At 40.4% G+C, this 23,560-nt stretch overlaps 1 protein-coding gene across 5 annotated transcripts in view; it reads left to right on the top strand.

Moving 5' to 3' along the window:
- Positions 1 to 8,546: 8,546 nt before the first annotated feature.
- Phf8 (PHD finger protein 8) overlaps positions 8,547 to 23,560 on the top strand; it is a 75,089-nt gene continuing 60,075 nt past the window's right edge. The window contains exons 1-2 of one of the 5 annotated variants that reach the window (XM_047536234.1): positions 8,547 to 8,642; positions 10,738 to 10,927. In XM_047536234.1, the coding sequence (XP_047392190.1) occupies positions 8,627 to 8,642; positions 10,738 to 10,927 (206 nt within the window). In that variant the 5' untranslated portion in view covers positions 8,547 to 8,626. The other 4 variants (XM_047536238.1, XM_047536236.1, XM_047536237.1 and 1 more) reach the window with 4 other exon arrangements.

Raw genomic sequence — 23,560 nt, 5'->3', positions numbered from 1 at the left:
ACAGGTGTAGTTCCTCTCGAACTCATTAAAAAATTTTTTGAGAGATTCTTGCTATGTTGCCCCGGTTGACTTTGAACTCCTGAACTCAAGTGATCTTCTGCCTCAACCTCCTGAGTAGCTGGAACTATAGGCATACAACACCACTCCCAATTATATAGTCCTCACTAGTTTATAATCTATGTACCAATACTTACCTGAGAAGTCTCTAATTTTCCATTCATCTTTTCATGATTGACATTTTCTTTTTTAAAAAAGGGAAATTTGCCAAAAGTTAGACAGTTCAAACAGAATAGGAATGTACAAAGTGAAAACTGAAAAATATTCATCACTACTTCCTGTATCCAAATATAGTCTTTTTAAAAATTTGTCTTTTTATGATGCTGGGAATTGAACCCAGGGCCTATACATATGCTAAGCAAGAAATCTACCACTGAAGCTATACCCCAATCTCTGCAATCTGTTTTAACAAACTAGGCGATTCTGATATATGCTAAGAGTTGAGAACTATTCATTGCTTTAAACAAGGTGACTACAAGATAGCTGCCAGGAACAGTGGAAGTGAGTCTCTTCAAGTCCAACAGGAAAGAGAGAACTTCTAACCTAGTGTTCCAAGCAGGACTCCCAAAGCTCACTGTAATTGACTTGCACTAGATCACAAGTCCTCACCTGAACTAATAATGTCTATGACCAGACCTGGGAGTAGTGTCAGTTTACCCTAAACACATGGGCTATGAGTGGCAAGAATACATATGCGATTCAAAAATCTAGGAATTGTTAGCAAGGAAAATTGGGGGAATGTTTACTAAGAAAGTATTACCAAAGACTATGATATTCATTCAAGGAATATGGGCATGGTCTATTTTAATATATATCACCAAATTGTACCCTCAAAAGGATGCACTAACATACAGTCCCATTGTTAGTGTGTCAGAGTATGTTTCCTCTTGCCTCATTGGCCCACATATAATCAGACTTTAAGTTTTTTTCCCAATCTGATAGGTAAAGATGATAGTTTATTATTGAAATTTTTTATTAATTTTTTTTTGTTTTTTAGTACCAGGGATTGAACCCAGGGTCACCTAACCAGAGAGCCACATCCCCAGCCCTTTTTATTTTTTATTTTGAGAAAAAAAAATCATAGTTATTCTTTTGGAAAAAATAACTATATCCCTACATCATATCGAAGGCACTAAAATAAATTCAAAATGTATTCTGGAAGCTGGGAAAAAGACAAAATCTCTATGTCATAAGGCTTGCAATTGCAGCAGCTTGGGATGCTGAAGCAGGAGGATTGTAAGTTCAAAGCCAAGTCCCAAGCAACTCAGTGAGACCCTGCCTCAAAATAAAATATTTTTAAAAAGGGCTTTGAGCCTGGGGTACTGGTGCATACCTATACTCCCAGCTGCTCAGGAGGCTGAGGCAAGGGGATTGCAAGTTCAAAACCAGCCTCAGCAACTTAGCGAGGCCCTAAGTAACTCAGTATGACCCTGTCTCTAAATAAAATAGAAAAGAGGGCTGGGGATGTGCTCAGTGGTTGAGCGCCCCTGGATTCACGCCCTGGTACCAAAAAAAAAAAAAAAAAAAATCTCTAACATCATGAAACGTACAAGCTAAGGAGAAAAAAGTCATGGACAAATAAATAAATTATATAACTTCCGAGGGAGATGATCTATGAAGAAAATAAATCAAGGTAATGAAATGTGGCAAGAGTGAGGTGTTTGGTTTAGTTAGGATAATCAAGGAAGGACTCTAAACATGTAATATTTGAGTTGAGCTTTGAAGATGTCAGCTAAAGGGAGATCTAAGGGATGAGATTTCCAGATAGGAGAAATAAGGAAGAAATGAGTTGAAGGTAGATTAGAGACCTAAATGGAAAACACTACCACAGAATGAGAAAAATGATAATATGATTGTTACCTTGGATAAGGAAGATCTTCTACAACAAACAAAACAGAAAAGCCATAGAAGAAAAGATTGATATAAATGTATCAAACTACTACATAAACATTTAAAACTGCATAATAACACACACCATAAACAAATTATGGTGAGAAATATTAGCAACATACATAACAAAGGATTAATAACACAGAAATAGAAATGACTCCTACAACTCCAAATGAAAAAAAAGAAAAATAATATTATAAGGAAAAATAGGCAGCCAGGTTTGGCACAACTGAAGCAGAAGGATCACAAATTCCAGGGCATTGAGAGCAAGTTAGTGAGGCCCTATCTCAAAATTAAAAACAAAAAAGGCTGGGCTAGCTCAGTTGGTAGAGTGCTTGCCTCACAAGCACAAGGCCCTGGGTTCAGGACTGGGAATGTAGCTCAGTGGTTAAGTGAACCTGAGTTCAATCCCCAGTACCAAAAAAGGAAAAGAAAAAATAGGCAAAGATTACAAACAGTTCACAGAGGATGGGCCAATAAACATTGTATGAAAAAGATACTCAATTTTGCTAGTGAGGAGGAAGTGCAAACTGAAAATCAAACACACTTGAGTTACCATTTTTCATTTATCAGACTTGCAAACAATTTAGAGGCCAGGGTTTCAGGAAATGTGAAGATACCCTACTGATAGAGTGAAAATTGGTATAGTGCTTTTGAAAAGAAATTCGGCAGTATATATTTATTTACAAAAAAGAACCCAGGGTCATGTACATTCTAAGTAAGAGTTCTACCACTGAGTTCCACCCCCAGCCCTAGCAGTATGTATTAAAATTGAAAGTATCCAGACTCCATGACCCAGTAACCCACTTCTGAGTGTCCACCTAGAGAAATACACCTGGGCACAAGGCAGCCCCTACCACGATGTTAACTGCACTATTTTACAATAGTGAAAAATTATAGCCACTTGCTCTCTCAGGGGAGTGGAGAAATAAATTCAGACCTACCCAAAGAAGGAATGCAGTAGTTAAAAGAAGGTTGATTTTTTTTTAAAAGGTCTCCAAGACATAATGTCAAATGAAGAAAGCAATTGGCTGTATAATTTGAATGAATGGTAGATCCTTCTCATGTGAAAATGACAAATATCCATATTGTCCTCCATTTTTTGTATTTTCCTGCCTCTAGTGACTCCCACCCCCACTCCCAGTGGAGATGATTTTAGTGATGCCATTAGAATGGCTACAATTTGGGGACAGTGGGAGAGCACTTACCTAGCATGTGTGGAGGCATTGGGTTCAATTGTCAGCACCACATTAAAAAACAAATAAATAAAATAAAGGCATTGTGTCCATAAACTAAATTTTTTAAATGACTAGTTCATCTCACAATTACTGTCAAGCAAGAGGGGGAATCTGCTATATAATTTTCTTTGTGTGTGTTACTGGGGATTGAACACAGGGCCTCACACTTGCTAGGCAAGCACTCTACCACTGAACTGCATCCTAGCCTCTCTGGCTCACTTTTCTGCAATTTCAATTATTCCATTATTTTTAATTTAGCAAAACCCAGTCTGAAAATTTAAAAAATAATTAAAAGGGCTGGGCATGTAACTCCAAGGTGAAGCACCCCTGGGTTCAATCCCTAGTACCAAAGAAAAAAAAAAAAAGAAAGAAAGAAGAAGAGGGACTTTCCTGGATACAATTGTTATTGACCCTGTTAAGAGCAGTTTATATGATTGGGGTTGTAGCTCAGAGGTAGAGGGCTTGCCTAGCATGTGTGAGGTGCTGGGTTTGATTCTCAGCACCACATATAAATAAAATAAGGGTCCAATGACAAAAAAAATTTAAAAAGAGTAGTTCGTAGGCTGTGACAAAATTGGGATAAACTCCTAGTAAAATATTAAAATGTACACCTTAGTAACTCTAGAGCTGATGATTCTTGCCCAATTTTTCTAAAAAGATTTAACTCTCCATAAAACCAGTTTTAATTTCATTCAATCTGAATCAATGTTTTTTTTGGTGCTGGGAATTGAACCCAGGGCCTTGTGCTACCAACTGAGTTATATCCCCAGCCTGATCTAAATTAATTTTTAAATATAAATTGATACAATAGCATTTCAATGTTTTCTCTGACATTTCCAATAACTTGGGAAGGTCATACAAAAAATGATTTGTATATAATTCAGAACCGTTTATGTGTTCTATTGGCATATCTTCAATTACAAGGAAAAAACTTTTAAATTGTCTTCCTCACTAGTAATTGGTTCATCCTCAGCTTTTCATCTAATGTGTCTATTGTGACTATATTTTATTTTTCTGTGCAGAGTCTATGTGCATGCTGGACAAGCATTGATCTGCATCCTAACTCACAGCCTTTGGTTTTAATTTCTACTTCTAATCCCCTGGATAATTTGCTTTGCGATGTTGTACTAGTTTTTCAAAATCACACACACATAAATATATATAAATATATATATATGTAAATATATGTTTAATTTTTTGCCATGCTGGAGATCAAACACAGTGTGTGCTAGACAAGTGCCCTACCACTGAGGAACATTCCTAGCTCCAAAATCAGATATTCTAAACTCTGAGGAATTCTAACAACCCCATCATATATTTTACTACAATGTCCGTGGCTATGTTTTTATTTTGTAATAATTTCTTGGCAAAGTTTATTGTCTGAGTGCCAACAATTCCCATCCCAGTGTGCAGAGTTAATCTTTGTGCAGATACTATAGGCACAGTCTCTGGTGACAGAAACACAAACTTATCTCTCACCATGGGTCCCCTCACTGCCTTTGCAGACCTTCCTCTCTCCCAAGGTTATTGCCACTACTATCTCTGCTGTTGTTCTGCTACTGCTGCCACAGCAGTTGTTGTTGCTGGTCTGATGTCACCTTCTGGGCCCTGTAGTGCCCTGAACTGCCTCAGATGTGCTTGTGCACACCAGGTGGCCTAGACATCTGCTCAGCATGCACACTGCCTATAGTGCCCACAAATTGTGTACACTGCCACTGAGTGTATCTCTTCTGCTCCATTGTCACATTGGACTAGGTACAAAACACAAGTTCAAAGCTAAAATTATTGAGAATTTCAAGGCAATGACAGCAGTGCATCAAACCAAGCTCAAAACCCCTTCTGAATGCAGAGCTCTATGCAGGTAGCATATCTAGGGGACGCTGGCACTGGAGGAGTAGGTTGGTGTCGTCAGCTGCCTAGTTTGGTGCCTAGGGCACCATCCTACTAGTTTCTATTCCATGTGTGTGCAAACCATACTTTGCTTCTGTGATTCAAATTATTCCAAGAACCCTTGATTGATCATCTTCCTCCATTATGTCCTATACACCAGTTGCTATTGAATCCATACCATTGATATAATGGCATAGTGGAGTGGGTAAAGGCCTGGATTCCCAACCTGTATCTCCAGGAACCCCAGTTTGGGGTTACTAGCTATGTGACCTTAAGCGTAGTCCCTATACTCAGCTTCCTCATTCATAAAATGAATATAGTATTAGTACCTACCTCATAAGGTTGCTGTAAGGATTGGGTTAATGCATATGAGGGTTTATAATGGTGCTCAGCACACCATAAATTCTCAGATGTCATTGTTTTCTCTTTTGTATTCACTATTTTTGTACTTTCAAGTCTGTTTTGGAGCAAGCCTGTTCTTCCTCTTATAATCTTTTTCTTTTTCCCCAGTCTCCCCCACCCCCTTTCTCCTCCTGTATTTTGTAGTCTACTTTAGCCCTCATCAGGTTATCCAAACAGCTAGATGTACCTCTATGCAAATAAATGAATTGCTAAAGAGCCCTGTTGGAGTTCCCTCTAGGGAGGTAAGCAGGTGGCTGGTGGCCAGGGGCATTCTTCAGCCTACAAAATAGAATGCTTACAATAGGAATGCATTTGCTATTATCTGTGTGGTCAAAAATAAACATTTATGTTAAGTGGAAGTGGATAGAAGAGGAAGGCTTCCAGGGCAACCTTTGGTTATGGCAGCCAGTTCAGCTCAGCTCTGTCTCAGTTTCAAACCCCTGGCAGTGCTGCCTTTCCCGGTATCCTTTAGTTCTCCCTCCCCATCCTCAGGAACACTGGGGAGGAACTTTTAGGGGAAGGAATGAATAGCACTGTGCCCAGTTCAAATGCTACCTCTGGCAAAGTCTTTCTTGACACACCCACTGAACACCATTAATTTTAAAACCCCTCTTTCCTTCCACACAATTTGTTCAAACCTCTAGATAGCACTGAAGAGTTTGACTTTTTTCAGTCTTGTTATTACTAATTTTACCTCATTCTTACTAGATTGTATAACCCTTGAAGCATACATACAGAGTCTCTTACTTATGTCTGCAGACTTCACCCCAGTCTTCACCTGTACACATCCAGTCCTCCCACCACCATTTTAGGGTTTTTGTGAGTTTGATTCTTTATGTCCTTCTCCCTAGCTAGCTCTTCTTGCTATTCAGGTCTCAATTCACATGTCACCTTCTTTGAGAGACCTTCCTTGGCTAGCCCATCTAAAGTAGATTGCTTTCCCTCCAGATTATTCTTGACCTCATAACTTGTATTATTTTTCCTGATAGCACTCACTACAACTGAAATTGTCTTGAATCACTTCATTTTCTATCTCCCTTGCTGGATTGGGAGTCACAGGAGTCCTTGTGTGTTTTATTCACCCCTGAAACCTCAGTGCCTAGTATAATAGTAGGTGCTCAATAAATATATGAATATAATTTTATTTGATTATTGACTTGATTCCCCCACTAGAGTGTCAGCTGCATGAAGGCCAGCACCTTTATCTGGGACATGCTTATATCTTCAGCACTAGTCACATGGTCTGGTGCATAATAGATGTTTAATAAAGAATTGCTGGGTAATGGTGCAGGCCTGTAATCCAAGTGACTCAGGAGGCTGAGGCAGGAAGATGGCAAGCAAGTTCCAGGTTAACCTGGGCAACTTGTGAGATTCTGCCTCAAAATAAAAAAGGGCCAGGGTGTAGTTCTTTAGAATGCCCCTGGATAAAATCCCCAGTGCCACCATAAAATGCCCAAAACAAACAAACATAATGATGGGAAGTAAGGGTATTTTTAGAAGCAGTTTGAACACTGGGTAATAACTATTCTGAGGTCCAACATATTTTTCCTTTTTTCTTTTTGGCAGCACTGAGGATCAAACCTGGGGCCTCACACTGAGCTACATCTCCAGTCCCTAATTTGCTTTTATTTTGTGACAGACTGTCACTAAGTTGCCCATGCTGGTGTTGAGCTGATGATTCTCCTGCCTGCCTCAGCTGCCTCATTTATTTATTTTTTTTTTGAGAGAAAAGGAAAAAGAAGTTTTATTGCTTTGCTAGCAAAGGGGAGGCACAGGAGACTCCTGTTCAAAGGCTGTTATTCTCCTATCTCAGCCTTATGAGTAGCTGGGGTTACAGGTGTAAGCTAGGCTCCTCACTGCCCAGCTATGAAGCTAATTTTGTTACTTTCTTTTTTTGCAGTGCTGGGGATTAAACCCAGGGCCTTGTGCTTTGCAAGGCAAGCACTCTACCAACTGAGCTATCTCCCCAGCCCCTATATTGCTTTCTTATAGAAGTTTTCTGACCTCACTGCCCCAACTGCTTAAGCTTCAGGTCCCAGTAAGCCTGGTCCTTTCTCTGGTAAGAATGTGACTCAGTTACTCTTGCCCCCAAATCTTCAGTGGATTGTTATTGCTTATTAGATAAAATCTAAATTCTTTTGCATTTTGCACTCTTTCTTGATCTGAACCTTCTACCCGCCTCTTTTGTCCTTCCTGTTTCACTAATATTCAATTTCTTTTGGTAAATGTTTCCCTATATGCCTCCATAAATTTGTACATATTGATCCTTTTGTGTACCAAGTTCTTGCTTGTTTATTTAGTAAACATTTATATACTCTCCAAGTCTCCCTGAAGTCTTCTTTACAACAGCAAGCAGATTCTGAGGCTCTTCTTCAAGTTTATTTTATGTGGGTTTTTTTTTTTTTCCTTTTAAAACATGGGGTCTCACTATGTTGTCCAGGCTGTCCTCAAACTCCTGGGATCAAGTGATTCTTCTCAGCTTCTTGAATAGCTGGGACTTCAGAAAAGCACCGCTACTGGTCATTCCATCTGGCTTGTTCTACATTTTGTATGAGGAATTTGTGTGTTTACTGGACTTTCTAGTCTTAATTGTTTACTTGCAAACTTGTCTCCGGCACTGGCTGGTGATTTCTCACTGCAGAGGCCATTTTCATTATTATATCACTGGGGTCTAACCTACCCTCACTGGTTAGGAAATTGGTGTGTGCACATTTTCTTTTTTTTGAAGTGATATGGTAGGAGCTAGAGAATTTTCTAGAATGTCTGAGGAAAACCACCACTTCAAAGTACGTGTCAAGCTCCCACTTAACTGCTTTTCTCACCCCACACTAAGACTGTAGTGAGGAAATTTTGGTATAGGTGCATGGAAATCACTGACCCATATCTGCACTGCACTGAGCTGAAATGATAGGGTCAGCGAAGAGAGTTCAGAGGGAGCTGGGAAACTGGTAGAAGCCTTATGGAGGAACTACGTTGGGGGAGTGAGGACTGGGCTGAGGAAGGAATGTGGGGGTGGGTAGAGGGTCAACTTCCCAGTTCTGAAACTCAGGTCACTTGGCTTCTTGAAAATAACCACAGAGCTTTCCTCACAGGGTGAAGAATAAACGACACGAAGACCGTGGGAAAGCCTAGCCTGGTGAAGGTGCTCAATGAACTGCAGCCGCTGTGAGTACTCCGCCTCCATCCCGGCTGAAGCCCGCCCCCGCCGCCACCTATTAATTTTGCAGTTTGGAGTCACAGAGTTCACCTCCTCTCATAGGAGGAGAAAGATGGAGAGGAGGAGTGTGTATGTGGGGGGTGTTGCTTAACTCCCTGTTTGCCCAGAAGAGGGGAAAGGTTTGGAAATTTGGGGCCCCACTCAAAATGGAGCCAAGCCCCTGCCTCGCCTAAGATGGCGGCTTCCCCGCCTCTTGGCTCAAGGTCTCTAGCGGCGATTGGGCACCTCTAAGAGAGGAGCGGGTCCAAAGGTAGCTGGGCACCGCCCCCCTTTCTCAAGGTGGCGTCCCGCCCCTGATGACATCACGCGGGAGTCTGCGGCTTGCTATTCCCCGCCTCCTACGCGGTCACCTCACGAGCCCATCCCTCATAAGATGGTGGTCGGTTTGTCTCCCCGAGGTAGCGCCGCCACTCTCAATATGGTAGCTGTTTACCCCATATTTCTCCTCCCCTCTCCGCCTCAACTTCCTCGTTGTTTTGAATAAACTTTATTGACTACTACGAATTTCCTAGCACCGCTGCCGGGCTTCTCCCGGCGACTTTTTGGCCTGTCTTTCTTGGACCAGGCGGGCGGTTCATTTCGTTCCTCCTTGGTTTGCTCACGGCTTCTGCCGGCCCAGCGACGACGCCACTTGCCCGTTCGCCAGGCGGCCACTGGACTAGGCCTGAGCTGCGGTCTCTAGTAGGCCCAAACGGCCGGGCCGTGGGGAGTGCTGTGGAGAAGGCTGCCCTGAAGCACCGCTGGGCAGCAAGCGCCGCGCGACCCAGCGGGTGGTTCGAAGGGAAGGCGAGCAAGGTTCGCAGCTTTACGGTGACTATCCCAGAATTCGGTGCGCGTCGCTGCTGGGGCCGGAACTGCCGGGCGAACCTCCGCTGAAAGAGGCTCCGCGACGCCTCGGAGCTAACTCGGCCGCCGGCGTGTCGCCGGGACTGAGCTCCGCAGGCGTCAGAATTGCCCACAGCTTTGGGCATGAGGCGGTGCATGTAGGATTCGGCACCTAGGACATTCTTGTCAGGTTTGGGGCGTGAAGAGGTTCCTGTCAGTTGGGGAAGCATAAAGAGATTCTCGTAAGTTTCGGGGGCTGCGAGGAGGATATTCCTGTCAGTTTCAGGATCTCGGATGAGCGCTCTGGCAATCTGGGGGTACAGGGGAACCTTCGTCATTTTGAGGGGGCTGCAAGGAATTCATGCCAGTTTTTGAGCGGTGGAGAAAGAAAATTGCTGCTTAGTTTTCAGCAGTGTGAGGAAATTCTAGACAGTCAGGGGGTTTTGAACAGATCCTTGTTAGTTTCAAAGGTGCGATGAGAACCCTGTCATCTTTGAAGTAGGGGATGAGCTGATGAGTTTTGAAGGAGGTTTATTTCAGTTGGGGGCGATGAGACTCCTGATGGGTCCGGGAAGAGATGATATCGAGTGACGGGAAGGATCATTTAAACTCCGAGAACGAGACCCCAGAACTGTGATTTGAGTTTGGGCTCCTAGTCTTGTCTGCCTTTCCCCCCAAGGCTTTGGGGTGATTTCTGAGTAACCTGAGCAGACTTTCAAGGGTCCCTCATCTCTGGTCGATCCTACTAGGGGAGTGAGAGGAGGGTCTTTGGGTCGTTTCCTGAGGTACCCTAGCCCCATTCTTTCCGCTGTGGTTTGCGTCATAATAAAGGGAGCCGGGAGCCCTGGGAAGCGAGAGGCTAGCAAGGACAGGGTTCAATGAGGGATTAGGAGAGCTTCCTGAAAGGCTTCAGATATTTCCATGAAACCCGGAAAGAAGTTATCACTCACTCCAGGGCTTAGAAGGTAGGGGACGGGAGACAGGGGAGGGGGGAGACTCAAAGGCAGAGCGCGGAACGTTCTTTCTGAGTGAAAGAAATTCTAAAGGCCGGGTGGACTTCTCCGGTTGCCCCCTACAGCCACACCAGCTGTGTTGCATCCCCGCTGGCGGCGGTAACTCCCTATTTCAGAGCTGAGGGTTGGTGCCCCAGGGTGGGTGGGGGTGGGGTCGGCGTGGGGGGACCTGATTCACTGTGTAAAAAGTGTTGTTTGTGCCCAGCTATCGTCCAGAGAGGACGTGCCCTGTTGCCTCCTGTCCCTCCTGACACCACGAACCTGGCCCGCCGCAGAACGCTCCAAGGCCCGGCGAAGATGGCCTCAGTGCCTGTGTATTGCCTCTGTCGGCTGCCTTACGATGTGACCCGCTTCATGATCGAGTGTGACATGTGCCAAGACTGGTTTCATGGCAGGTAAGGAGGGCAGGCCAGGTTGGACGGGGTGCAGTGGCCAGGTGTATTCATTCACTGTCACCTTTTCTCAGCTCTGTTTTAGATTCCTGCTTAGAAACTAGCACCCTCAGATTAATTCTGGGACCCTTGTCTCAGACCCAGGTTTTTCCATCCTCCTTGCAGACCAGGACCTCCTGACATTGGCCTTTGGTTTCCCTTCTTTCTGTGTTTTCCCCTACATTTCTTTTTTGTACCTTTCTTTTGAAAAAAAAAAAAAGATATGTATGTGTGTATATATGTGTATATAACACACACACATGCTCCTTTTTAGCTACAAAGAAAGTATCTTTTTTGTATTCTGACAATTGTGTTTTACCTCACACGCTGACTTTGGGGGAGGCAGTACTGCATTTTTGGGATATCTGAGTCCAAGACAAATGTGGGTTTCTTTGCAACTTACTATCAGAGTGGCCTTGGGCAAGTTACTTTTCCTCTGTGAGCCTTATTGTCTTCACCAATAAAATGTATCAAATACATCCTTCCTGATTTTAAAGTAATTTTCTTGCATTCAATAAATGGAGACAAATGCAATAGTATTTTATTTCTACACTGTCTGCAGAACCATCCTTAAAACTAAATTGAATTAGGCAGAAAGGATATGTAAAACAGCAGGAGTAAAACCACTAATGAATTCCCTCCAGTTAACCATGTGTGCACATAAGCACCTGTCACCCAGAATTCCAGAGAGGTTAGTGTGTGGAATAAAACTGTAATATTATCCCATTATTGGGATTTAAATCCCAGCTATGGAAAAACAACCATGAGGGGGATTTGTTCACTGGAGTACAATAAAGCAGTATATGTTACTCTCCTTCTGTCATATGTTAGATTCTAGAACTCTCAGTTGTCAGTATTTTCTTCCAGAGGAGCTGTTTGCTTATCATGCTCATAATCAAAGTAATAGTATTGATACTGCCAAAATCCTGCCCTAAGTAGGGGCTCCCCCCTTGCAGCATATCCAATTCATATTTAACTGATCTTTATTGAATATTTACTGTGTTATGTGCCAGATGCAGAGTTCCATTTACTGCCTCATGTTTATTTAAGAGGGACAAACCTAGAAGGTGGAGTCTTTTCTTTTGCTCTGGAAATAAGTAGAGATTAAAATGTCTTTCATAGCCGGGCATGGTAGTGTGCACATGTAACCCCAGTGGCTTGGGAGTGTGAGACAGGAGGATTGCAAGTTTGAGACCAGCCTCAGCAACTTAGCAAGGCCCTAAGCAATTTAATGAGATCCTTTCTCAAAATAAAAAAGGCTCGGAATGTGTCTCAGTGGTTAAGCACCCCTGGGTTCAATCCCTGGTACCAAAAAGAAAAAAAAAGTCTTTCAGGATTCCTGGTTATGTTTGCTCGTGCTGATCAGGTCACTCCTCAGCTTAAAATTCTTTCATTGGTTTTCCTGCAGGATAAAATTCAGTCTTCTTTATGTGACAGACAAGACCTTTTGTGATCTACTTGTTTAATCTCATTTCTTATTCATCCCCACCCGCTCCACCTGTACTGGGGATTGAACTCTGGGAAGCCTTACCAATGGAGTTACATTCCCAGTCATTTTTATTTTTTATTTTGAGGCAGGGTCTGTCTGAGTTGCTGAGGCTGGCCTCAAGCTTGTGATCCTCCTGCCTCAGTTTCCTTAGTTTGTGGAGTTGCTGGGGTTAGTGGCTATGCACCACCATGCCTGGCTCCTCCCTTTGCTTTGTATCCTAGCAAAAGTGAACTTCGTACAGTTCTGGGACAATTTTATACTCCTTGTACTTCTTTGTCTTTGCATATGCTATTTCCAATAATTTTCTCCCCTTTACAACTCACAGAATACCTCCTCTGTAAAAAGACCTGCTTCCTCTGGGTTCCCATTGCACCTTGTGTGCATCATTATTAAAAAAATAATTATTTCATATTATAAACATGTTGGTTCCTACTCATTAGCCAGCACTCCCTGAGAGCAGAGATCCCATCTTTTCATTTTTGGTATCCCCAGTATCTGGTTCATTGTAATAGAGGCTAAATAACATGTAATAGATGCTGAGTTTTTTTTTGAGTGAAAGAATGAGTCTTCATGAAAAAACTATTGCCTTTGGCCCTTGGTTTGTATTATACAGGAAGTACGTAGGTTCAATCCTGGAAAATGGGCTTCTGCCCACAATATAGAGACCTTATCTCTACATGCTGGGAACAGGGAACCGGAATGAATGCTTCCCGAGTGCTTACTGTGTGCCAGACTCGATACAAGGGCCTTTTCATAAATTATTTAATCTATTCCCAGGTCTCAAAGTTAGATTTCTAAAATATAATGTTTAAAATTTTTTCCTGGTTATATAGGTAAGACATGCTCATTATAGAAAATACAGGAAAAAAATATAGAAGGAAATAAAAGTGAACTGTCATTCTAAAATCTGGCATAATCTACCATTGAAATTTTTGTTGCATTAATTTCTCTTTTTAATTTTTTAGTTGCAGATGGACACAATACCTTTATTTATTTTTATGTGGTGCTGGGGATTGAACCCAGTGCCTCATGCATGCTAGGCACGAGCTCTACCACTGAGCCATGATCCCAGCCCTCTTCTCTTTTGACTTCAAACAAACATGTATTTTTATAAAATGGGATTGTATTATAAATACCATTAATTTTGTTACCTGCCTTTTATTCTTCCCTAACATAATGTGGGTATTTGCCATGTTATTAAATATTTGTCTAAACTTAGTTTCTGATACTTCTTCATATGTATTTGTTAGCATTTATTTCATTATTGCCTTTATATTTTGATATTATTTGTATTTTTTATATTATAAATGTTGAGATGCAAGGAAACTTGGGGTATTCTGGAAAGATTTTGCTTCTTGATATGAATGCTGATTAAAACGAAAGGAAAAACATTGTGATGAACATCTTTGAACAGTAGACACTTGACATTTACAAGGAGCACCCACTGAAGCCTTTAAGAATTCCAAATTTACAAATATGGAGATGGGTTTATGGGCTTGGCCCCTCTTTAGTCATGTTTCGGTGGTGAGTTCTGTATTTCTGTGGACAACCTGATTGATACAAGTTAACTGCTTTAATCTTTCTCCATGAAAGAAACCAATTTTTTTCATGTCTTCTATTTCTTTCTATGGGCTGTGACAGAACAAGGAGTCTAGCTGAGAATCAGGTCTTTGGTGGGTGGCTGCTCTTGCTTACTCAGTGCATTGCTCGCTCACTTTCTCTCTTGCTCTCCCTCACGTGTGCGCATGCGCGTGAAACACACACACACACACACACACACACACACACACACACGGCTCACATTGCTCCATTTAAGTTTATATTTCAGCACAATTGAAAGTTATTAAATATTGTGAACTTTTCATGGTGACTTTTAATAATTAAACTTACAGTTTTTAAATCCACAAATGCCTAGAGGTGATGATAGAAATCAGTTCTCATTTCTAATGGATTTCTTGAAATCTAGTTAGGGATAATGGTGTGTAGTGCGAAGTTACTACCTGGAGAGGTTATAACAAGGGAGGCAACTCTTCCATTTCACTGATGAGAATCTGGAATTTGTAGAAGTTAAGTGATTTTGTAAGTGTGGATTTGAACTTTGAATTACTTAATTCCAGAGCCCAGGTTCTCAAGAGTAGAAAAAATATTCATTCCTCATATAAGAGACTGAGTTTCACAAAAACACTGATTTTGTAGAACAGCGCTTCTCAAACTTTAGCATGCGTAAGAATCATTTGGAAAATCTGTTAAAACACAAGACAGGTAGACCCCAGCTTTAGTATTTCTGATTCAGTAGGTGAGCAGAGCCCACCTTTGAGAGCCACAGATTTCAAGCATTATCCTTCCTTGATTTCTTCTTCTGTTGGGTGTTGATAGCTTGTAATATTGGGGAATGAATGGGCTAATATATCATTGCTGTATACCAGTCACCCTTGTGTGGTTCATCAACTGGGAATTTTTGCAAATTCTAGGGCTGGAACTGTAACCCAGCAGTCTACATTTTAGCAAACAGATTATTGATTCTGAGACACCCTAACCTTGAGAATCATTGCTGTACACTGATGGAGAAAACTAGTTGGCAACCATTAATTGATGTCTCAAGTTTTGACAAAAGCCCCACCTCTTACAGCTTTTCTGTTTTTAAGAGAAATATTGGTGGGCTGCGGTGGTGCATGCCTCTAATCCCAGCAGCTTGCAGGGCTGAGGCAAGAGGATCAAGAGTTCAAAGCCAGCCTCGGCAAAGGCAAGGCACTAAGCAACTAAGTGAGACCTTGTCTTTAAATAAAATACAAAATAGTGCTGGGAATGTGGTTGAGTACCCCTGAGTTTTTAATCCCAAGTACTGCCCCCAAAAGAAAGAAAGACAGAAAGAAAGAATCAAATAAACATTGGTTGACACTTCCTCAAGGAGATGACTGTGGTATGCATTCTGTACTCTAGAGAAAAGGATACCGATTTCAGATCTGGGTTCAAATTCTGACTCTGTTACTTATATATATTTTTTTTTTGGTACTGGGAATTGAACCCAGGGGTACTTATCCACTGAACCATATCCCTAGCCCTTTTTTTATATTTTATTTAGAGATAGGGTTTTGCTGAGTTCCCTAGGGCCTTGCTAAGTTGCTGAGACTGACTTCGAACCTCTTGGTCCTCCTCAGGAGCTCCTCAGTGCCCAACCTGACTCTTACTTATTAGAAAAGAATTTCATCTGTTAGTCCTTAGTTTTACTGAGAATGGTTATGAAGATATAAATAAAATGGTTGTAGCTATTTTTTGTTGAGCACCAGCTAATATGCCAGTTGTTGTACTAAACATTTTGCCTAATTATCTTTATTTAATCCAGTTTTAAAATTATGAATTCTATTTAGTTGTAATAGTTTGTACTTTCCAAGGAACTGATGCATTTCATCTAAGTTGTTAAATTTATAGTTATTTATAGTGTTCCCTTATCTTTTTAGTATTTGTAGGCTCCATTGTGATAATCTTGTTCCTGGTATTAAAAATTTGTGTCTTGGTGGGTGCTGTGGTGCACGATTGTAATCCCAGTGTTTGAGAGGCTGAGGCAGGAGGATTGCAAGTTCTAGGATAGCTTCAGTAACTTAGTGAGGCCTTAAGCAACCTAGTGAAATCCTGTCTCAAAATAAAAATATAAAAAGGGCTAGGGATGTGTCTCAATGCTTAGCACCTCTGGATTCACTTTTTTTTTTTTTGTGGTGCTGGGGATTGAACCCAGGGCCTTGTGCATGTGAGGCAAGCAATCTACCAACTGAGCCATATCCCTAGCCTCTGGATTCAATTCTTGGTACCAAAAAAACCAGGGCATCTTTTTTTAGAATTGTTACTGATTTGTCGGTTTTATTTTTCCTGTCTTATTTTTATTGTTGATTGACAGTCTTTTCTCAAAGTACAAGTTTTTTTGTTGACTCTCTCTTTTGTCTCTGTTTTCAATTTCATTGATTTTTACACTTCATTATTTCTTCTCTTCTGATTGCTTTGGATATATTTTGCTCCTCTTTATCTAGGTCCTTGAGGTGGTAGATTATTGATTTGATACTTTACTTTTTGTCCTAATGTAAGTATTTAGTGCTATAAATTTCCCTCATCATTGATTTAGCTGTGTCCCACAAATTTAGATATATTTTCCTTTTCATGTAGTTCAATCCATTTAAAAAATTCCCTCGAGACTTCTTATTTGACCCATGAATTATTTAGAATTGTGTTGTTTATTTTCCAAGTGTTTGTAGAATTTCCTTTTATCATTCTGTATAGTTTGATTCCATAGTGATCAGGGAATATATTCTGTATGATTTCAGTTCCTTTAAATGGATTGAGATTTGTTTGATAGCCCAGGATACATGTAATCTATCTTGGTACATGTTCCATGGTCACTTGAAAAGCTTGTATATTCTGCCATTTTTGGGTGTAATGTTCTTGAATTTTTTGGTAGAGGGTACCAGAGATTGAAGCCAGGGCTGCTTAACCACTGAACTAACCTCTCCAGTTGTTTTTAGTTTTTATTTTGGGACAGGGTCTCTCTAAGTACCTTAGGGTCTTGTAAATTGCTAAGACTGGCTTTGAATTTGTAATCCTCCTGCATCAACCTCCTGAGGCCACAGGGATTACAGGTGTGTGCGTGCCACCACACCTGGCTTGTTAGGTGTAATGTTTGGTAAATGTTAATTAACTTACTGTTGGTTGATGGTATTGCTGGATTCTTTATTCATGCTAATTTTCTATCTAGTTGTTCAGTAAGTCATTGAAGATTTTTTGGGGAAGGTGGTACTGGGGATTGAATCCAGGGCCTCACACTTGCCAGACCAGTGCTCTACCACTGAGTTACATTCCTAGCCCCCCATTCAGTAAATTTTTGAAAGAGAGGTGTTGAAATGTCCAACTGTAACTGTGGGCTTGTCTGTTTCTCCTTTCAGTTCTAGCATTTGTTGCTTTACATATTTCGTAGCATTGTCGTTTGATGTCTGTATACTTAGAATTTTGGTCTTCTTGGTGAATTAAACCTTTTATCATTATGTAATTCTTTCTATGTTTCTCATAACTTTCTTTGCATGGAAGTCTACTTTATCTGATACTATAGACAATCCTGCCTTCTTTCTTTCAAATTTGTGTTGTTGATGGACCTTTATTTTTAATTTATTTATATGTGGTGCTGAGACTCGAACCCAGTGCTTCATGTATGCCAGGCAAGCACTCTACCACTGAGCCACAACCCCAGCCCACTTCTGTCTTCTTTTGATTAAAGGTTCATGATATATATATTTTTCGTTCTTTACTTTATTTTTTTGAGGTGGTAGTGTTTGAACTTAGGGTCTTGTGCATGCTAGAGAAGCATTCTACCACTGATTTACATTCCCAGCCCTGATCTCTTTACTTTCAGTCTACTTATATACCATATATGAAATGCATTTCTTTTTTTTTTTTTTTTTTGCGGTGCTGGGGATCAAACCCAAGGCGTTGTGCTTGCAAGGCAAGCACTCTACCAACTGAGCTATCTCCCCAGCCCTGAAATGCGTTTCTTACAGACAACATGTAGTTTGGTATTATCCACTCTACTAGTCTCTTACTTAGAAAATTTATACTTAATGCTGTTGTTGATGTATTAAGGCTTAAATATGTCATTTAAATTTTTTTCTTCTCTGTTCTTTGTGCTTCTATTCTCTCTCCCTCCCCCTGCCTCTCTTTTTTTGCAATACTGGGGATTGAACTAGGGGCACTCTACCACTGAGTTATATCCCCAGAATTTTTTTTTTTTACTTTTTATCTTGGAAACAGGGTATGCATAAGTTGCCCAGGCTGGCTTGCAACTTGAAATCCTCCTGCATTGGCCTCCTGAGTCCCAGGGATTACAGGTGTAAGATACTGCACCCAATTTATGCCTGTTTTCTTTCTTCTGTCTTGTTGGTTGTTATATCTTGTTTACAATTCCATTTTGCTTTATCTGTATTCTTTTAAAATGTATCTCTTTGAATAACTTTTTCAGTTCTTGGTCTGGATGTTACTTTATACATGTGTATATATAATTTTCCACAATCAGCTGCTGTTTATATTTTCCCTGTTTGAGTGAAGAGCAGAAACTTATTTTCTCTTTAAATTCCTTTATATTCCCTTGTTTATAATATAATTAGTCTTAAATATTTGTTCTACATACATTAAGAACCACAACAGACAGTGCCATATTTTTTATCAGTACTGAGGATTTTAAGACAGTCTCACTAAATTTCCCAGGCTAGCCTGAAATTTGCAATCTTCATGCCTCCAGCCTCCTGAGTAGCTGGGATTACAGGGATATGCCACTGTGCCCAGTTTATACCTCTGTTTTCTTTCTCAGGCATTTTTGTGGGTTATTGATACGTTTTTCACAATTCCATCTTGCTTTGTCTACAGTGTATCTCTTCATATATATTTTCCAGTACTTGTTCTAAATCTCTAGATGTTACTTTATATATATATAATTTGCCACAATCAGTTGGTGTTTATATTTTTCCAGTTGGAGTGAAGAGTAGAAGCTTATTTCTCTTGCCTTGGCAGCAGTGGTTGGTGCACTCCTATAATTCCAGCGATTTGGGAGACTGAGTCAGGACTATGAAAAGTTCCAGGTCAACCTCAGCAATTTAGTAAGACCCTGAAAGACCCCAGAAAGGGGTGGGGATTTAGCTTGGTGGTAAAGTGCCCTGGGTTCAATCCCTTTACATTTTCTTGTTTATAACATAGTTTTAAATGTTTGTTCTGCATACATTGAGAATCACGTCAGACAATGCCATTTTTTTCTCAGTACTGGGGATTGATCCCAAGTGTGCTCTATCTCTGAGCTATATCTCCAGCTCTTTTTATTTTTTATTTTGAGACAAGGTCACACTAAGTTGCCCAGGCTGGCCTGGAACTTGTAATAGTCATGCCTCTGCCTCCTGAGTAGCTGGGATTTTAGGTGTGTGCCACCACATCTGGCAAGTGCCATAATTTTTGCTTCTACCATCATACATGATTTAGAAAACTCAAAAGAAAAATGAAGTATATTGCATTTACCTATATTTTTCTCTTTCCTTTGTTCTTTTACTTCCTGATTCCTTCCTTCCAAGATTTCTTCATTTATCATTTCTTTTCTCTTTAGATAGCTTCCCCCCCTTTTTTAGAATAGGTCTGTTAGCAACAAATACTTTTTTTCTTTCATCTGCAAATGTCTTGATTTCCCTTGAATTCCTATAGGATCTTTTCAGTTGACCTTGAATTCTGTATTTCCAGTTCTTTCAGCACTTGAAAACTGTTGTGCCTCCATGGTTTCTGATAAGAGATCCCGTCATTCAAATGGGTGGTGTGCTTTTAGGTAATATGTCAATCCTTCTTACTACTTTCAAGATTTTTCCTTTTTTTTTTAATTTAAGGAGTTGATTAAGCCACTGTATCACTATGGGTTTCTTTGGTTTTGTCTTTTGTTATAGTCCTATAGGTTGCTGAATCTCTGTGCATTTTTTTCAGTGCTGGGTATCAAATCCAGGGCCTCACATGTGCTAGGCAAGTGCTCTACCACTGAGCTACATGTTCCCAGTCCTGTATATTTTTTTCTACTCTATATTTCTTTCCATTCAGATTCTGTCTTAAAGTTTACAGATTATTTCTTCTGTTGTCTCCATTCTGCTGTTGAGAGCATCCAATGAGTTTTCTTTTAAATTATTGTATTTTTCATATCTAAAAGTTCCATTTGGTTATTTTTTAAAAATCTTTATTTCTTTGTAGAGATTTTCTTTTATTGGCACTTTCTACTTACTCATTTGTTTCTGGCATGTTTGTAATTGTCCATTTTTTGTAGTGCCTTTAAAATTCTTGTCAGATGATTCTAATATCTGTGTCATCTCAGTGTTGACATCTGTTGATTTCTCATTCAACTTGTGATTTTCCTTGTTCTTGATATGGTGAGTGATTATTATAATTATATCCTGGACACTTTGGGCATTATATTATGAGATCCTGGATCTAATAAAACTTCTCTTTTGCAAGCCTCTTCAGACATTGTACTTTAGTGCCAGGAAGGAGGTACCAGTTCATTACTACCATTTGGAGGTGAAAATCCAAATTTCCCACTTGGTCTTTGTTGACATGCACCACTTGGTAGGTGGTTGGATCCTGCTATATCTAGTTGTTCTGCCTTCTCCTTAACTTTCAAAGTTTTATTAAGTTTGTTTTGTATGTAATATCCACAGTTTTTAGATGTACTTAGTGGGAGAAGTAGGGAGACGTGCATCTACTCTATATCATTCTAAAACCAGAAGGGACCTCTTAATTTTTTTTTTGTGGTGCTGGGGATTGAACCCAGGGCCTTGTGCTTGTGAGGCAAGCACTCTACCAACTGAGCTATATCCCCAGCCCAGGGACCTCTTAATTTTTACATTAGCTCTTTGGAGCTACTATTTCCCCCATAAGGTTAAATAACTTGTCCAAAGCTACGTAGCCCAGTAGCTGTTGCACCACAAATCAAACCTGGATTTCATAAACTCTTGCTATAGAATATAGTATCATAGTGTTCATTTGTTAGAAGTTGTAGAAGATAGGGAAAATCAGGGTTCATTAATTTATACACATTCCACATTTTTGTTCTAAGTACAATCAGGTGAAAGTGTATACTATTATTTTGAAGCAGCAGAAGGGTAACCTGTAACTTTAGGAATGTGTGACAAAGGAAAGAGAAGTCCTAGCATTCATATTTAAGACTTTGTAGATTTAGTGTATAGGCTGCAGAATTTTCCTACCTTGGAGAATGTCTTGTAGGGTGTGGAGTTAGAAATGTCAAAAGGTTAGTTTTTTTCCTGTGGGATTCATAGAGATGTGTCTTGGAGTGGTATAATTTTTAACAGAAAATTTTAAAGTAATTCTAGATTCACCAGAAGCTAAAAAATGTGTGGGGGTGTTACAGTGTACCCTTCCCCTAGTTTCCCCCATGGTAACATCTTGTGTAACTATAATACAGTATCAAAACCAGGAAACTGAGAGTGATACAATCTACTAATCCTATTCCAATCTCACTGGTTTTGCATGCATTCATCTGTATGTATGCATATTTAGTTCTATACAATTTTATCACATTTGTAGATTCAGAATATAACCACCACAATCAATATACAGTTACATACTGTTCCTTAATCACTGAGGTGGCATAATTTTTGGTCCAATCCACCTGGAATTTTTTCAGTGGTGAATGTGACCACCAAAGCATGGGTGGTCAGTATTCCTGAGAAGGATGCCATAGAAAATCAGGGTACAGTGGTTAAGTCCAATAGGCATGATGGATGGCCCAGGACAAAGTTATAGCAGCTAAGTGAGAGTCCATTTTGAAACAGAGAAGTGTGCATAGTGGTGACAGCATGGCTTGGGAGTCAGTGAAACCTGTCCTAGAATCCCAGCTTATCCATTTTCTAGTTCTGTGACTTTGGGCACATTGTTTTCACAACTCTATGCTTCCATTTTCTTAGCTTTAAAACATGGGTAATCTTAATTTTATACACCTGCTGTGAGGCTTAACAAAAGTCTGGAAAACATCTAGCACAGTCTCTGGTACAGTAGATACTCAGTTTTGGCTGTCACCTGGATCATTCATGCAATAAATATTTATTGAATAGTTACAGTATATTTGCTAAGGAGTAAGCTAAGAACTATGGAAGACAGAGATGAATAAGACATAGCCTGTGACTTCTAGATAATTTCAGACTAGAAAATTAGATAGATTCATTCATTTATTCACTAATTTATGCACTCATTCAACACAATGCACTATGTATGAGGCATTGTTCTAGACACTGGGTGAATAGATATAGCAATGAATGTGGAACAGTGAACTAACAGCTGACTATATCTTGTGTCAAGTGATGATAAATGGTATAGATAAAAGAAAAGCAGGTGAGCAGGAGAGGGATGGCCAGCCCCAGAACTGGAGGCCTGGTTATTTTACACAGGGTGATTATGTATAGTTACATATGAGCAGAGGCCTGCAGAAAAATGAGAGAGGAAACCATGCTGGTAAGTGCAGGAAGAATGTTCCAGGTACAGGAAATAAAGGACTTGAGTGGGAGAGCAGGTCTGGCATGTTAGCATTTCAATCACAGCAAGGAGGCCAATGCTACTTGGAACAGAATGAGTGAGGGGAGAGTAGTAGAAGTTGAGTTTAAGGGTGGGGGTGGGGTGCAGATATGAAGGGCAGTGATTCTCCAAGTGTGGGCCCCAGATGAGCAGGATCAGCTTTACCTGGGAACTGGTTAGGCCAATTCTTGCCTACTGAATCAGAAATTTACTGAATCAGAAACTTTGGGGGTGGGACCCAGGAACCTGTGGTTTGAGACCTCTTCAGATGATTCTGATGCGTGCTTAGGTTTAAGAACCACAGGTATAAGCCCTATGGACTGTTGGAAGCTTTTGGATTTTACTCTGGATGGGATGCGATTTGAGTAAAGGAGACCTGTGATCTGATTTATGTTTTGGCTTTTGTGAGAACAGACTCAAGGTGAGGAGCAAGGGTGGAAGCAGGGAAAATTTGGGAACTATTGTCAGTCATTATTCCCCAAAGTGTGGCCCATGGACCAGCAGCATCAGCATCACTTGGGAACTTATTAGAAATGTACATTTCTAAGACCCACCCCAGATCTGCTGAATCAGAATCTCTAGGGATAGGACCCAGGAACAAGCCCTCCATGTGTTTCTGTTGTTGCCTAAAATTTGAGGAAACACTACTCTAGTTAGATAATGCTGTCTTAGATCATAGTCCATGATGATGAGAAGTAGTTAGATTTTTGAATACATACTGATACAGGATTTGCTGGCAGATTAGATTGAGAATGTGAAAGAAAGAAGTCAAGGATGTCTATATTTTGAGGAGTTTTGGTATAAATGGGAACAGAACAATGGGGCAGTGACTGAGGGGGTCACAAGAGGGTTTTTTTTTTCTTTTTACTGAAAAGAGGTATATTTAGGTCTAGCGGTCCAAGGTCATGATGCCAACATCTACACAGTTCTGGTGAGGGATCCTGTGTCATACCTGGACAAGAGGTTTTTTTTTTTTTTTTTTTTTTTGAGTTCTGGTTTAAGAACTGAGGGGAGCTTGACCACTGAGC

Source organism: Sciurus carolinensis, chromosome X, assembly GCF_902686445.1.
Source record: "Sciurus carolinensis chromosome X, mSciCar1.2, whole genome shotgun sequence".
In the NCBI taxonomy this organism is placed as follows: domain Eukaryota; kingdom Metazoa; phylum Chordata; class Mammalia; order Rodentia; family Sciuridae; genus Sciurus; species Sciurus carolinensis.
The sequence above is the reverse complement of the archived record's forward strand: the minus strand, read 5'-3'. Positions and strand labels throughout refer to the sequence as shown.